This window comes from Uloborus diversus, chromosome 2 (genome assembly GCF_026930045.1).
Source record: "Uloborus diversus isolate 005 chromosome 2, Udiv.v.3.1, whole genome shotgun sequence".
In the NCBI taxonomy this organism is placed as follows: Eukaryota; Metazoa; Arthropoda; class Arachnida; order Araneae; family Uloboridae; genus Uloborus; species Uloborus diversus.
Genome location: NC_072732.1, coordinates 132,658,051 through 132,673,813, shown reverse-complemented (window position 1 = coordinate 132,673,813; position 15,763 = coordinate 132,658,051). Strand labels below are relative to the sequence as shown.

Here is a 15,763-nt window from a genome sequence, read left to right as displayed (position 1 = left end):
TTTGAAATGATCTTCCTTTAGCGGATTGTCCAGGTTTCCGCTGTGAACAGTTCTCACCCGATGACGACGAAGCAGGCACAATAATTGCAGGTGGTTGACTTGCAGTATGGTCTTCTTCTGCAGTAACTTCCAAACGTGCCTTTTTGGTAACAAATTTGTCCATTGCAAACTTAATTCAGAATACACTATGCACTGAACGAAACTATTCACATTGAATGACTGCGCCCTGCGCCAGTCAGAGTGGGCTTTATATAGCCGGGGCATCGTAATGTCTCGAAGCGTCAAGACGACGGATGCGAGACGGAGGGTTCCAGGCGCTTTTGCTCCAGTCTTTTTCATGTCGCCGCAGCCGCAACGCCGGCGGCAGATTTTACCTGAAGATTCGCGCAATAAATTCAAAGAACTCGCAGCGCCGTAACTTTACCATGATTCTCACTATTATTTTGCAAGGAAATTATCGTGAAATAAAGAAAATGAAAAATGATAACCCAATATTGTGATTTTAGAAATCAAAATATATTATTGGGGGGGGGGCTCTGCCCCCCCAAAATGTTTTTTGAGGGGGCTCGGGCCCCCTCAGGCCCCATGGAGTCGGCGCCACTGACTGGTAAATATTTTCAATGCCCAAGAAGATGAGCAAATGATGGCATTAATCTTAGTAAACAAGAAAATATATTAGCATTTCAGAAACTTATAATGTTACATTTTTAAATGCAAAATACCTTTTCCACAATATTTCTGTATTTAATTATAGCAGCAGTAAAATTTTTTCAAAATATTGGTGTTTTAGTAAAAATTCCACTTTTTCCATACTAAATTAGAATCTTTAAGTGCTTAATCTTTGCGATTGAAATTCACCTGATCCCCCCCCCCCTTGATTTTATAGTACCATTTGGAACAAGGGCAAACTTGTGGAGAATACAACTTCCGAACTTTTTATTATGGACCATCGTAATTTTTATCAACCCGTACAGCAGAGCCCCACTATTCACACCCTGTTAATCCAACATTTCCGTTAATCTCAGCAAATTTTATTTTTGAAAAATATTTATGAAAAAAGTTAAGTATATTAAACACAAAAAGAATTTTTCAGCATGCATAAATTCGTACACATTGAAGAAAGTAATACAATAATTTCAAGATCACATTCTGATTTAAGGAAGACATTTAAAAAGAAAAAAATCCTTTGGGTTAAAGAAATTTGTCATATTTTTTTGACGAACTGATATTATGCTTGAGGAGGGAGCAATATTATGACCATCGTCTTCTAAACATAATGTCTGCTAATGTCATATTTTTACCTTGCACTATATATCTCAATGCCACATTTCTATAACATTTACAGTATTAGAATATTCTGTGACAACCACTTAGTTACAGTGTATTCAGTTGTGTCTTTATAGCCTGGGTAAAATCTGAGTCAAATTTAGTAAAATCTGATGAAAAAGGGTAGCATAACACATCCTCTTTCCAAACCCAGTCATAGTAGAATCAAGTACTTATAACTCCTTCATTCAGAGAAGGACAATTTAAGTTTCGTTGCATATTCTAATTCATGAGAATCGCAAAATAACATCATTGTACTGTACAGGGAGTTATACTCATATTAGATTTTGTTATAGTGAGGTTTTACTGTAAATACATGAATATATAATACATATGTATAAATATATATGCATAAAGTCAACTGTTTAAGCTACCTACCCAAAATACTTATCTGCCTGGGACTTTGATGATTGTGGTTCATTAGCAATTGACCATGCAACCACAGATGGGTGATTTTTGTCTCTCCTTATAAGTTCTTTTATTACTTCTTTGTGTTGTTGCAGCAATTCTGAATTAAAATTCCTGAGAAAAGAAAAATATTATATTTTTTAAATCATAAATTAGCAGAGCATAAAATTAAAACTCCTGATATTTTTGGATCAAAACTTAATTGCACAGTTTAGCTGCCCTGTGAGTAATAAATTTTTGATTACAATGTTTAATTTTTGTTTTGGAGAAAAATACATACAAATAAAAAAGTAAAGGATTACGCATAAAGAAATCTGTGCAAGGTTTTTACTCGGTCCTGCATAGAAATATTCGCATAACTATTCCCTCTCTTTTAATCATTTCTTAACCAATAAAAATAAAAAACAATATTTGTCTGAAAGAAAGAATCAGAATTCTGTTTCTTATTGTATTGTATGTTTAAGTGCTAACATTGAAGTGGTTCAAGTTCCTTTCAATATATAGGTGTATTTATTTTTTTCTTTCTTTTCTAATTAAACAAGGAAAATGTTATAGCATTTTTAAAAAAGTAAAACTCAATTTTAAAATGGATATTTATCCTTTGTGAGAGCTCAGTTTTAATTAGTGTGAAGTTCAGGCTATAGTCGGTTCAAACATTTTACGTATAGTTGGTTCCTAATCACAGCATCACAACAGTGCTAGTTTAGGTTTGCTCAACTGTAGTTTGTTTTCACAAAAATTTTTGGAATTTTACCATGCTTGGGAGTTTCTGATCTGGATTATTTTCAAGGAGTGAATCTGAGAGACTTCAGTGAGAATACCACCATCCTACACTGAATTTTAGCCCTGTATTTACATAAGATGCATTTCATTATTTTCAGTTTGCTCACTTTAAATAAGCAATGATAACCATAAGATTTTGAAATTTTTTTCATATTGTAGAAGAAATCTTACTTTAATCCAACAGCTGGGCATTCATCTATAACAACTATTCCTTGAGCATCTGCTTGATCCATTATTTCTTCAGCATAAGGGTAATGAGACGTACGAAATGAATTGGCACCAATCCACTTAATTAAATTAAAGTCTTTTATGATGAGTGGAAAATCTAATCCTTTCCCTCTAATCTGCATAAAATGAATTTTTAAATAAATATTTTTTCAGCCATAATTTAAAATAGAAAAATCAATGCACTATGTTAATATATGGATAAAGCTGTATGGATAGAAAATTCCATTCTTCATGTAATTGTAAAATCTTGCAATTGGAAGGTAAAGAACTTAACTGTTTACTACATAAAGATACGTGCAATAAATACATAAATAAATGAAATAAAATAAATAATATGCAACAAAAATGAAAAGAATGACAATTATTTTGCAGCCTGCTATAAGATAATCCAAGAACAATTCCTTCAACAAAATAATAATTTTCGAATTCAACAAAAATAATGAAACATACATAAATTCAATTTTCCAATACAATATATGAAATAACTGCAAAACAACGAAAATATTCTACTCTTTTTCCTAAAGCAAAAGATAAGCTTAAGAATTTTTTATTTAATTCTATCATTTGAACATTCTATTTATTCAAACTTACATTTGAATCCTCATGCTTTCCAAAACCCATAAAATAGAAAGGTTTTCCATTAATAAGGAATTCATTCTGGGTAACTTTTACAGTTCTTATTCCAAAAGGCTGCTGATAAACATCTCTAATACTGTCAAAATTTACTTCCACCTAAAAGCAATGAAAAAGAAAGCTTTACAAAATTATTTTGAGCAAAGGAAATGTTTATGTTTACACTGAACATAAACTAAGAGAAAAAAAGTTCTTACTGTAACCAGTGGCGGATACAATGGGAGGGTCATGGGGGTCATACCCAATGACCCCCAGCATGACCCCTTAAGCCACTGGCAATAGGATTCGTCCACATTGTGTTCAAACACTTTATAAATAAAATGTAAACAATTTCAGTAGCCTTTTCAATTAATTAGTTATTTTTGAAAATAAATATCTGGAATACAACTTCTTTTCATTGTTTATGAAATTAATTTGTAACGTTTATTCCCTATTAGGTGCCTTATTCCTGGCCGATTAGATGCTTTTTTCTGACACCCAATCACAGAGTCTAATTTCCCAATAGGCTGAGTAGGCAGCTGCCGAAAGCGGCAAAACTTTTGGGGGCGGCAAATTTTGCTCCAATCTCAACAATCTCAATTTTTAAATTATTATTCCTGAAAATAAAACGTCAGTTCTTTTTTAATTTTTTCCTAAAACAGCAACATAACTGATCTTAACTTATCAGCCGACTTGACTGTAATTGTCGAAACCACAGAAAATGCGGTGTGACGGATTTCCAGTAACGGGCAATAAGTTTCATTTCTAGCTTGCAGCAGGGACGGAGTACATCCCCGATAGAAAACTTACCCTTTGATCGATACCTTCGATGAAATTCTATCCCTTAACTCAAAGAAGATCCTTAGCCTATGGTAAAACAGACGTAACATCTGGTTTCTCTTAAAAAGACTATGTACAGCCAGATTTGCAGCACTGGAAGGCAACTGCAAGGGCTGAGTGACCATTATCTCCTTCTGCGTTTTTAAAAAGAGCATTTTACTCCTCCTATCCTTAGGAAAGTTCATCACAAAACATTACTTGAATGTTTTAAGAATTGGAAAGTAATTTGGTAAGTTAGTTAAAACCTACTCCATTTGGAAAAGCTTACATACTGTTTTGTCCATTTATTTGTAGAACGAATCAAAATATTTTTTAAATTTTTAGTATGTATTGTTTATTGTTTATATACTGCAGGTGACGTTTTAAAACGCCACAATTTATTGGTTTTAATACTGTAGACCCTTGTTTTAGGCGGGGGTTACATTCTACGGAAATGCCGTGTAAATCGAAACTGTGTAAACTGAGACCTAATACTAGTGTAAAAATAGGGGTTTGGTTCTGTAGATAACAAAGTACTTTATTCTAGTGATGACTAATTGTATAATAAGTTGAATGTGTACTTATATCGACTTTTATGCACAACATGCGTAAAGAAAATGTAAATTAATTTCATGCTTTGTTTATAAAGAGGAGCTGGCTATGGAAGTCTTTTGGCAGTCATTAAGAATTTTTCTCTAATTTCATTGCAGAGCATTAACGCATCCATGATCACATGCGTCATTTCCATGACAGAATCTTCCTCCACTAACAGATCAGAAAGATCATTTCTATTGTCTAGGAATGGCTCAAAATTTTCAATGTGAAAGTTTTTGGTTGTGCGTCACCGACGTCAGTATCCTTGTTGGTTTTGGCCTCCTTTGTCACTCCTAAAAACTCTTCTTCCAGTAAGTTCTGAACTGTGTGAGTTTAGTAACTTTACTACTAGAAAGAGCATTGGAACTAATCGAATAAAATGTCTTCAGTGGCCCAAGCTCGATTATTAGCACGCCAAAATGCAGTTTATTACCTGTAATCTGCAATCTTTAGGAGTTTGGATTTTGAAAGTTGGGGAAATTTTAGCTGTTTGCATTGCCGCATCCACCAAAACTCATCTGCGTAAAATAAAATTAAGGTGTCAAATCTTAAGCAGCATATAATCAAAACCATGTATAATCCAGGGTTCGTACGCTCCTTCAAAACTCCTCCAATACTCCTTCATTTAGGAAATCTTTTTGAAGGGCCCTTCAAACTCCTTCATTTTGGTTTGAACTCCTTCAAAACTCTTACTTTCTTAGTTCAAGACTACATAATCTTCCTCTATGACAGTAGCTTGAAATACTTTGGTTGACAACTTAACTTTGTCACAAGAGCGAAAAGGGCGATTTTAATGTAGTAATTTCGTTTTTTCCATAATTTCCATTATTTTTTCCATAAAGATGTGATTTGCAAATTGATCATAGAAGAGATAAAAGTAGAAGGTTAAAATATTATTATTAGATGACTAAGACATTTCACAAATGAAGTATACCATGCTTAAATGGTGTTTGGCTATTTTTTCAAGTTTTATGATTATTGCTTTTCCCTCCACCCACTCTCAGCTGCAAAAGTCAGTTTGTCTAATTATTATTAAAATATTTAAAAATACATAAGCAGATGTACTATATTAAGTGATTGTGTTAAAAAAACAATTGTTTAGCAAATCACAGTTATGATATTGTAAAATGAGTCATCCACAAGTGATGTCATGCCTTGAGGGGAGACGGGTTCGTGAAAAGGCGACAAGAAGAAGAGAGTGGGTGACGAAAAGAGACATCACGCAGTTATTATAACAATATTCTTTTAAAAAATATGACATGTGACCAGAGGAGGAGTAAGATAAAGTGTTACACTTTGTGACAAAGAGGAAGGGGGTCAAAAATGTTGAAACAAAAGTGCAACATCATTTAAGGACAGCCCATTAGTACTCCTTCAAAATCTCATTTTACTCCTCCAAAACTCCTTCATTTTATTTCTGAAACTGAGTACAAACCCTGTAATCGAAACAGCGTAAAACAAGGGTCTACTGTATACACATTTGAATATTGAAAAAAATAAAGTGCAAGTAAACCAAATGATTTTGAAATTAGGGGGTTTTTTCTTGCTCAGTTAATTTTGCTCGATTACATTGCAAACAAAAAATGAACTAATTCTGTTTTTGCTAATTTAAATGCCGTTGTCAATGTCTTATGAAAGTGTTTAAAATCAAATGCAAAATTTCAGTCACACAAATACTAAAAGGCAGAATATAATTGTAATAAATAGTTTTTGAATTCATCATGCTTTGGAAATGAGCTAAAAAGAGTAAAAAAAACTCTTTAAACCTCTTGTGCAGATTTAAAGCCCCTTAGAGATTTAACATGCCTTACAGATTGCCTGAAAAGTTTGTGATTGCGAATTTTAATAACAATCAAAATACTTGCAATATTTAAAAGGAAAAACATGGGGTGCATGCACGACATGACTATGAGAAGTATAAAGAGTAGATACATATACATATTTTCATGAAAATAAAGCTGTCGCAGATTTCGCGTTTTGAATATTTTGTGAAGTATTTAAATTGACCTTGGATAAATCACGTAAGTGGAGGAGGGTGGCAGATTTCAAAACTACTTAGGGGTGGCATGAAGCTAAATTCGGCCCTGCTCAATCAGTTTCAGTAGTGTTTCGTACCTAATACTGTAGGTTCGTTTATGAGAGTGGGGGAGTTCACTTTTGAGCATGACCCCCCTAAAATGGAAGTCTATATTTGCCCTGACTGTAACAACAACTCGTCACTAAAAGCATTTAAATGAGCTAAAATTTGGATGAATTCACCTATGTTCTTGGTGGAACAGAAAGCTATTTTGAAATTTGGTGATGGCCCTACATATTAGATCAATATCTTTGGAATCTATTGATGTTTTAACTCAATGGTATTGCAAAACATGAATATCCAGCCTTTAAATGAGGTTTTTAATATAAAATAAATTGTTATTCAGTATATCATCAAAGTCGATTCAACATCAAAATATATGTTATTATGACAGTAACACGATATAAGAGATTGACTCCAAGACTGGTTTAGCTCATTAATGTGATAAGTGAGTTAAGCAAAAATGGCATGTGAATTGGAAAATAATAAGTTAACCAGTTACAAAAAATCACTACACTGCTTTTTTTTTTAATTTTTAATGTACACAATTTCAGAATTATTGAATAAAAAATATGGACTTTTATAAAATACATAACTTTAAATTGCTACTGAAAAACGAGTAATGTTTCATTTATCACAACTTTGATCATCAGATTTGATGCAAAGAGAATTTTAAATCGGAAAAGAAATAAGGATAGAAAAAAAAGCTAGTAAGATATTCAATGGTTCAATATAGCTTCAATTCCTGAGAATCCTAATTTATTGTTCTGAGCCTTGTCCAGGCTAAGAGCAATTTCTCAGCTTGGACAAGGCTAAGAAATTGTTCTTAGCCTGGATATAGGGACCGGATCTAGAACTTAAACAATTTCTAGATACATTTTTAACAAGAAAAAAGCAAGCTAACCAAACTTAAATATTTTCATAAAGAATAATAAAGACCATTTTCATACTTGTAACTTATGCAGGTACCCTGGATCACTGTGCATTCCATAGGGCCACCAAATATTGGCATTTTCAATGCTAATAACATCTGAACATCTGTTTGATAGTGATATGTTTCTATCGTATTTGTCCAAAATGCTAACTACACATTGAGGTTTCCCTTTCAAATTTAAATTATTTGCAACAGATACAGAGTAGTTCACAAATCCTGTGGAAATTTAAAAAGAAAAGTATATATTGATCGGGTAAACAAGTTTTAAAATCAAAGTGACATGAACTGAAATTAATATTAGTATGAAAAAAAACATTAATGATAAGTAAATTTTGGTACAAATAAGTTTCCTTCGGTTTAACAGTACACTTAACACCAATTTCAAGTACAAAAATGCAGTTACTTTATTATTATCATTATTTTAAAATTGTACAAGAAGTAAATGTACAAAATTCAAACGTAAGGCCACAAGCAGAGATGGCAATTCAAAAGAGCTAAGTTAAATGATACCCTGTTGATAATTTGAAGCATAAAGCCGAAAGAAGAGAAACAAACATTTTTCAAAACATTTCAACAAATTTCGAAGAAAGTTGTATCTAGGTTTGCATTGATATCATCAAGTACAACGTTTAAAAAAATAAATAAAATGTAATATACAGTGTAACCTTGATTTAACGATTGTCAAGGGACTGGAAAAAATTATCATTAAATCAAGATTTTGCTAAATCAAGGAGCATAGACATTCAATGCAGTCAAATCCGGGCCAGTGAAATGTACATTTCAAGTATATGAATATTTTATCTGGTCTCTATGAACATTGCATGTGCATTTACTTTAAAAAGATAAAGTTTTATACAAGAACTTATTAAAAAGAGTTGAGTATTAATACATAAATGTTTATTTTTGAGCAAACACTTGTTTTTAAGCTGAAAAGTATTCAAGAACATTCAGGAAAAATATCCAAGGAACTACTTATTTGAGTTCATTTTTGTTTGAATCAAGAAGTTCTTCAAGGTTCTAAACACATAATTAATTTGAATGAAGATTTCTGCTTCAAATATTAGATTTATTTCTATAAATAAAATTCTTTATCTTGATTTTTTACAAGCAAATTCCATACAGCTATTACAGCACTTAGAGACTACAGTTTCAGCTTGTTAATAATCATCAGTCTGGAATAGCAATAGCAGAGCAGGATGCAATAACACTATCATTAAAACTGAGATTATCTTCAAACTGGTTGTTAAATTTAAATGTAACATAACATTGAGAGGTGGTACCATTTGGTGGTTTACTGCCCCTAGTTCTGTTACGGCTATTCCAGACTGATGATCCCAAACAATGGTAAAATTGCCATCTCTGGATGCAGATGCAAACAGGTCGGACAAGAGGCAATGTCAGCCTAGTCCGAAACTAGGGTCCCAAGCCATGGGGGAGGGGAGGGGGCAACACTGACATAAACAAAGAAAAGAAGGAAAGGAAGAAAAAAAGAAAGAAAGGTTGAAAGATAAAGGAAGAAAAACTGAATATGAGAAAACGTAAAGATTAAGTTAAATTTACTCTTTTGATATTTACTGCTGTAACACTTAAAATAGAGTTAATTGTTTTCTAGTAAGGTATTTTGTCTCCCCCCCCCTTTCTTTTCTTCTTTTCCCCCTTTCTTTGATTTTTTTTCTGTTTTTGGGGGATGGGAAGAACCCGGTGACATAACTGACTAAGGGCCCGCCTTGGTTCTCTTCGGGTATTTGGTTGCAGTTCTGGCTAAACCCTGTCGATGGGGCAGTAACTTTTAGTTTATAACATGATTTTTATTGTTTCATCAATCTATATGTAATTCTCATGAATAGCTGCAACATACCTGTTCCATTTAAAATATCAGTAGTAACAATGATGTCATCAATGTGTACTTGAGGTATTGCATATAAAAACACAGATCGATGTATTCCAGCATAATTGAAAAAATCAAAGTTGGTACCTTGTACAAAATACCCAGGAGGGTATGGCCTTAAAAATATGGGAAATGAGTCAAAATTCAATATTGTCTGTCTTAAAGCAATTGAAAATCAACAGCAATGAATACAAATGCATAGAAAAATATACAGTAAATATATCTTTAAAACTCACATTTAAATTCCAAAACACTGAAATTGGTTATTAGTAGGTATCTTACTGAAAGTGTTAAACTATTAAGCGAGACTGGAAAGTATTGTCATTTTTTTCAAACAAATTAATTTTTGAAAGATTTTATTTTTGATGAAGGATACATAATTACCATCGTTATCAACAACTTTTTTGGCGTGTAGTGCGGGATTGGTTTTTGAGCAAAATATCTGGAGATATCATTTTGGAATATAGAACAAATTTTCCAGTTTTTTTGTCACATATAGATAGGAATAAAGGGAAATCAGATGATGCAATGTCAGGTGAGTATGAAGGGGTGGAGCAGACCACTACAGCTCTTAAATTTTTTAAAGGGTTCTTGTGCAATGTGGGCTTGCAATATCATGTTTCAGGATCACATCTTTTCTGTTAATAATAGTGAAAATATTCTCTCCACTAATTCTACTTTTGATTTCCTTTTCTTTCAATAGTTTAAAACACTTTCTATGAAAAAGAAACTTGAAAATTTGGCTTGTTTCCAAGATGCCATTTCCAAATATTTTGCTCCAAAAATGAATTGAGTTTATCTATTGGGGATTGAAAAATTCGCACTATACTACTTGAAGGTGGCAAAAAGCTAATGGTAATGAGGGTCATTTTATCATTGATTGAAAATAAAGATTTAAAAAAAAAAATATTTAAAAAACATGACAATTATTTCCAGTCCCCTTAGTACTTATTACATTTGAAAAAGTCCTACTGCTATTATCTAAAATATTTTCTAACCTATAGTTGGGTCAAATATAACCTGGCAGCATTTATATGGTATGATTAGAAAATGCATAACCTTCACAATGCTGCCAGGTTAGGTTTGCCCCAACTATAAATTATTCAAAACCAAGATTTTGCATAAACCTTACAGTGCAGTTTTATTTTAATCCGTCTTATTACACTTCATTTATTAGCATTTCCTGGAGGCTATTTTGTAAATTTATTGCAAGAATCAGGGGTGCCGACGAGAGAGGGGTGTTATGGCTCAAGTAGCGCCATCAAAGCTTTAAGGGGGGGGGGATTTTTTAGTTTTTTAAAAATTTATTTACTTAACTTTATTTATTGATTTATATTGAATTTAAATTATTTTATTTTGTTTATATTTCATTTCATTTATTTATTTAGTTTGTGTGTGTGTGTGTGTGTGTCATTGGCACATAATAAAACTTTTCTAATAAAATAATAATAATAATTTAAAAATAAATAAATAAAAATATTTAAAAAATATAAATAAAATAAAAAAGAGAGCTAAAAAATAAAAAGGGAAAAAGGGTTGAGAAAATAGGGGGGGGGGGATTTTCACCATTGGACTTGGGGCGGATGGGCACCCCTGGCAAGAATGATAGTTTAAGAAACATTATTCACAACAAAATTAATTAAAACCTAAAGAAGGAAGAACAATCATGCTTTAAAGCTGTTGTGAAACGGATCGGAAAAAAACTTTGAACTGTTTTCTATTTTTAATTATTCAATTCTTTATTTATTGTGATTTATGCAAATTTTGTTGTAATTCAATTTGGTTGGCAGGTGGGGCCAGATAAAATAATACCTTGTTGACAGGTCATCGGCTGTGTTTTTGGCGGGCACAAATAAAGTGTGTTTCTAGACATTTTGATTTAGTTCTTGTATCTATGTGTTCTATATCATGTTTCAGAACATGGTCAGGGTGCAAGCGAGGAGTCTCCTAACAAATGCTTTCAGTACTACAAATGTTATTAAACATTGCAAGTCTGTGAAGGCTTCTATAGGAATGTCTGTTATGCATGTTATGGGGGATAAAAATGGCAATTATTAAGACATTATTGAATTAAGTAAAATATCAGCAAGATATATGTGTGTGTTCATTATTAAATGCAAAAAGAGAAGAAATACAAACCCATCTTTTGCATGTTTGAATGTTTTACTTCCCTGAGGTATGGTTTTATCAGAAAGGGTATTATTCAGAGCAACAGTGACTCGATTAGGTCCAAAGTAATTAAGGTGACTGGTAGCATCAGCTTCAAAAGGCAAATGTCCTCCAGTGTGATTCATGAGAAAGTTTCCATTGAGATACTAAAATTAATAAAACACATTTGACACATTTTTCTTTAGAAAATGTTATTTATTTATTATTATTGTTTTGTTTGTTTTTTCGAATAAGCATACTAGTGCAGGCAAATGCAAATTTTGTCATGTTTAATACACAAATTAAATGAGGGGAAAAACCCTCCATTTTACTGCTAAATCAAACTAAAATTATGAAAATTCTTATTGAATTCAACATTTCAACCACACAAACAAACAATTAAAAAAACTCAAACTCATTAATTAAAGTTTAAAAAATATATTTTGATTTTTTCTGCATAGAACTACAGCAATAGCAATTTTTTTTCTAAATGTTATTTCATATGAAAAAAAAAAATTATTTTTCTAAAATCCGCTTTTTTAAACATAAAAAATAATTCTTATTCAATTTAATTACATAACTTAGATTTAAAAAAAGAATAAAAACATAAGAACAACTTTGCTTGTTTTAAATTTATAAAATACCATTTGTGTTTTGCATAAAACACTGATGATTAGAATTTAAGACATAAATGGCTTTAATATTTTAAATGTTTCCTTGCAACTTTTTTATCATGGTATTTTAGAGTATGTTTCTTCACTTTTTAGAATATGTATGTATGTTTATCTTTTACTTAGTCTTACAACTAAGAAGCCTTAATTTTAATATCAACTGAACTTTTATTCTATATGGATAGAATAAAACTTTGACAATAGCTCCAACAATATTTATAAAGACTTGTGCATCATTCAATCAGCAACAACATCAAAAAGTACAAAGATAAGGATTAAAACAAAAACAAAATAAAAATAATAAATCAATTAAAACTCATAAGCACTGAAAAATATTTTCTCCATCTATATTTTTCTTTTCCAAAAACAAAAAGTGCAGGCATTCAATTCTGGAAAAAGAAAAAAAAAAGGAAAAAGAAAAGAAAAGGCGAATAGTCAAAAAAAAAAGGTGTTATAATGCACTAATGAGGATATATTGCTGTTCCATAAACAAATCATCAAACATTATATTCAACATTATAGGTTTATATTTCTTTTTCTTTCTTCATATATAATCATCAAAGAAAAGGAAGAAACAGTTAGAAAGCTATCATTACTTTGAATAGTTTTAAAGATTACTCTTGATCTTCATTGGGAGTTGATAAAATAACTAACACCAGCCTAGCTTGGCCCAAAATTGGCTGCTGGACCTCATCATTGTATTTGCCACTTGTTTCTTCTGTAACCTAACAATTTGTTACTTCAGATTTTACTCATATTATCTCTTTTAACAAACATTTCTTTTTTTTTAAATGTATAGTTAAAAAAATAAAAGCATAAAACAAAACACTTCATTAAAAATAAATAATAACTTACAACATTAGTAAAATAATGTGCACTTTCAAATCTAAGAATAACTCTAAAATTTTTTTGCCATCTCTGAGGAACATAAAAGACTTTTTCATACCAAGACCAACCAAGGTAATCACGAATAGTTTTATTTTGAGTTATGTCATTGAAGCTCGATGGCACTGGCATTGGTATTGTGTCACCCATCTAAAGAGAAAAAATAATAGTTATAGAATGACCATAAAAATCATTGAGGTATTTAAATTAAAGATAGAATAATCAACACGAAGCTTCCAAACATCCTCGTCATTTGAAGGTCACCTGACAACTTTGCTCTTGAATTTTTATTGCATTCAAAAAAAAAAAAAAAAAAAAAAACCATTGTGGACATGCACATAAATCAATAGAGTCAAGCCCACTTAATGGAATAGCCAATTGGCCTAGAAAAAGTATTATAATGAGCGGGATATTCTATTATCCGGGACCAAAGTGACATGTTACAACAGTTTAGTACATTGAAAGGTTATTACATTAACTGATATTCTAACAAGTGGACTTGACTGTTAATGAAAAATTAAAATGTGAGAAATAGATTTGTAAGAAAGAACATAAGGAATCCTTGAGAAGGGCTAAGTAGCGTTGTTTGTGGAAAATTCCATTTTCAAATTGGAAATTGCAGAGGATGTAAGAAAATAGCAATGGGAGTAACACTCCGTCTTCAAAGCGGATAGTTTTGAGACAAATTTATTTGTTCTTGATATAGCAAACACAACAGAATTTTCGTTCATGTTTAGTTTAAGATTTGCAGAGTCACTGTTACATTATTATCTGTTTTCTGAGTATGAACATCAATAAGGAGATAATCAACTGCTCACTGCATATCAATCTTCACCAGAATCAAATTAAAAAAAATAAATAAATAAAAAATGCACAGATGAAACTATTTAAGTGCACACTGCACAAAGTATTTTTTACACTAAATCTTAAAGTCTTCAACTCTTTCACTATTATTTCAATGCTGTTAGAAATAGTACAACTGCACTTGTTTCTTTAGCCCAGATCAGACTTTTAAGTAGATAATTTAATGGTCAGTGGGAGTAATAACCTCTTGAGGTCATGCTTCACAAAGTTTTTAAAAAGGAACAAAAAACACTTCCCAACATGTGCCGCCCCCCTCCCCCCCCATAGCTCTAGAGACCTTATATTGTACAGTTATTCTCTTTTTCGTAATTGATTATCGCAAAGGTTTTATGTTTAATCTCATATACTTAATTCTCTTTCATTTTATACTTCAGAAGTAGAACCAGTGCAGAGGTAGTCCTACTTCGTTTTGCATTGATTCAAATTAATAACGTGCTTGATGCTACACTAATTTTAGATACAAATTTTGAATACACAAAGAGGAAAAAATAATAAAGTTTAATCTTTTCTTTCTGCTGGGGCAACATGCATGGGTAAATTATTTCAGATTAAAACACAAAAAAAAAAGGAAAATTCATCTGTTACATGCATACCGTTCCCTGATGCATATATATGCAAAGTAGGCACACATATTCATTTTAAGTAAACAATTGAAATCATGAAATATTATTAGTTTTGAGCGAATTAGCAATCAAAGTTGAGCTGGGGCTCAACTTTAGATTAAAAAATAAGGTTCTAAAATGAATTTGTCACAGAATAAATGAGAATTCTTTAGGTAATGGTTACTCTAACCTCGATTAGAGGATTTCATAATAATTATCAAGCATAACTTTTAGATAAATATTTCCCTCAATGATTATTCTTTTTAAAGTAAAAATATTTGTCTGAGGCATTTCTTAGTATTCGTACAAGAAAAAGAAAGAAAAGCATCAATTACTATGATTTTCAGATTTATTTTTTTTTTTAAACGTTCATATGAATCTTACTTTCATCAAGGGATGTTTATACCACTCATCACGAAAACCAATGTATTGGTCAGCCTGATCACAAATTTTGAAGTCCCAAATGCCATTTAATTCTTTTAATTCACGAGTAATTGATTCTCTCGGGTATAAACAATCAACTTTCAGACAGACAGCTGAAATTATAACGCAAAGTATCAACAATTTGTAGTTAAGATTCATTTTGTTTTCACGTATGTAGTTGCTATTATATTTATGCCTCCTCTGCAATATTTATTTCCGAAAAATGAAATAAAATAAACAAGCTTAGAAAAAAGAAATCTCTTATATCACGATTTTTGATCTGACAAACAAAGCATGTGATTGTTTTCCCCATATCGTAAACAAATCTTCTGATTGGTTGAATCATGGCAGGAAATTGCCACGCCTCCTGTTGATTTTTTAAAATCATATATTGAAAAATAATTTGATTGCTACAGATAAGACCGAAAAGCGAAAATAAAATGACCCTAAGCATAAGCAATAGACTTGAGCGAGAATAAGCTAATATTTTTGATTCGACAC

At 31.5% G+C, this 15,763-nt stretch overlaps 1 protein-coding gene across 1 annotated transcript in view; it reads right to left on the bottom strand.

Moving 5' to 3' along the window:
* LOC129217345 (beta-glucuronidase-like) overlaps nucleotides 1–15,563 on the bottom strand; it is a 29,002-nt gene extending 13,439 nt beyond the window's left edge. The window contains exons 1-8 of the mRNA XM_054851629.1: nucleotides 15,224–15,563; nucleotides 13,344–13,523; nucleotides 11,809–11,984; nucleotides 9,640–9,785; nucleotides 7,798–7,997; nucleotides 3,337–3,477; nucleotides 2,689–2,861; nucleotides 1,705–1,848 (exon numbers count right to left, since the gene is read on the bottom strand). Of these exons, the coding sequence (XP_054707604.1) occupies nucleotides 1,705–1,848; nucleotides 2,689–2,861; nucleotides 3,337–3,477; nucleotides 7,798–7,997; nucleotides 9,640–9,785; nucleotides 11,809–11,984; nucleotides 13,344–13,523; nucleotides 15,224–15,421 (1,358 nt within the window). The 5' untranslated portion in view covers nucleotides 15,422–15,563. The remainder of the gene's footprint in view (nucleotides 1–1,704; nucleotides 1,849–2,688; nucleotides 2,862–3,336; nucleotides 3,478–7,797; nucleotides 7,998–9,639; nucleotides 9,786–11,808; nucleotides 11,985–13,343; nucleotides 13,524–15,223) is intronic.
* Nucleotides 15,564–15,763: the final 200 nt, after the last annotated feature.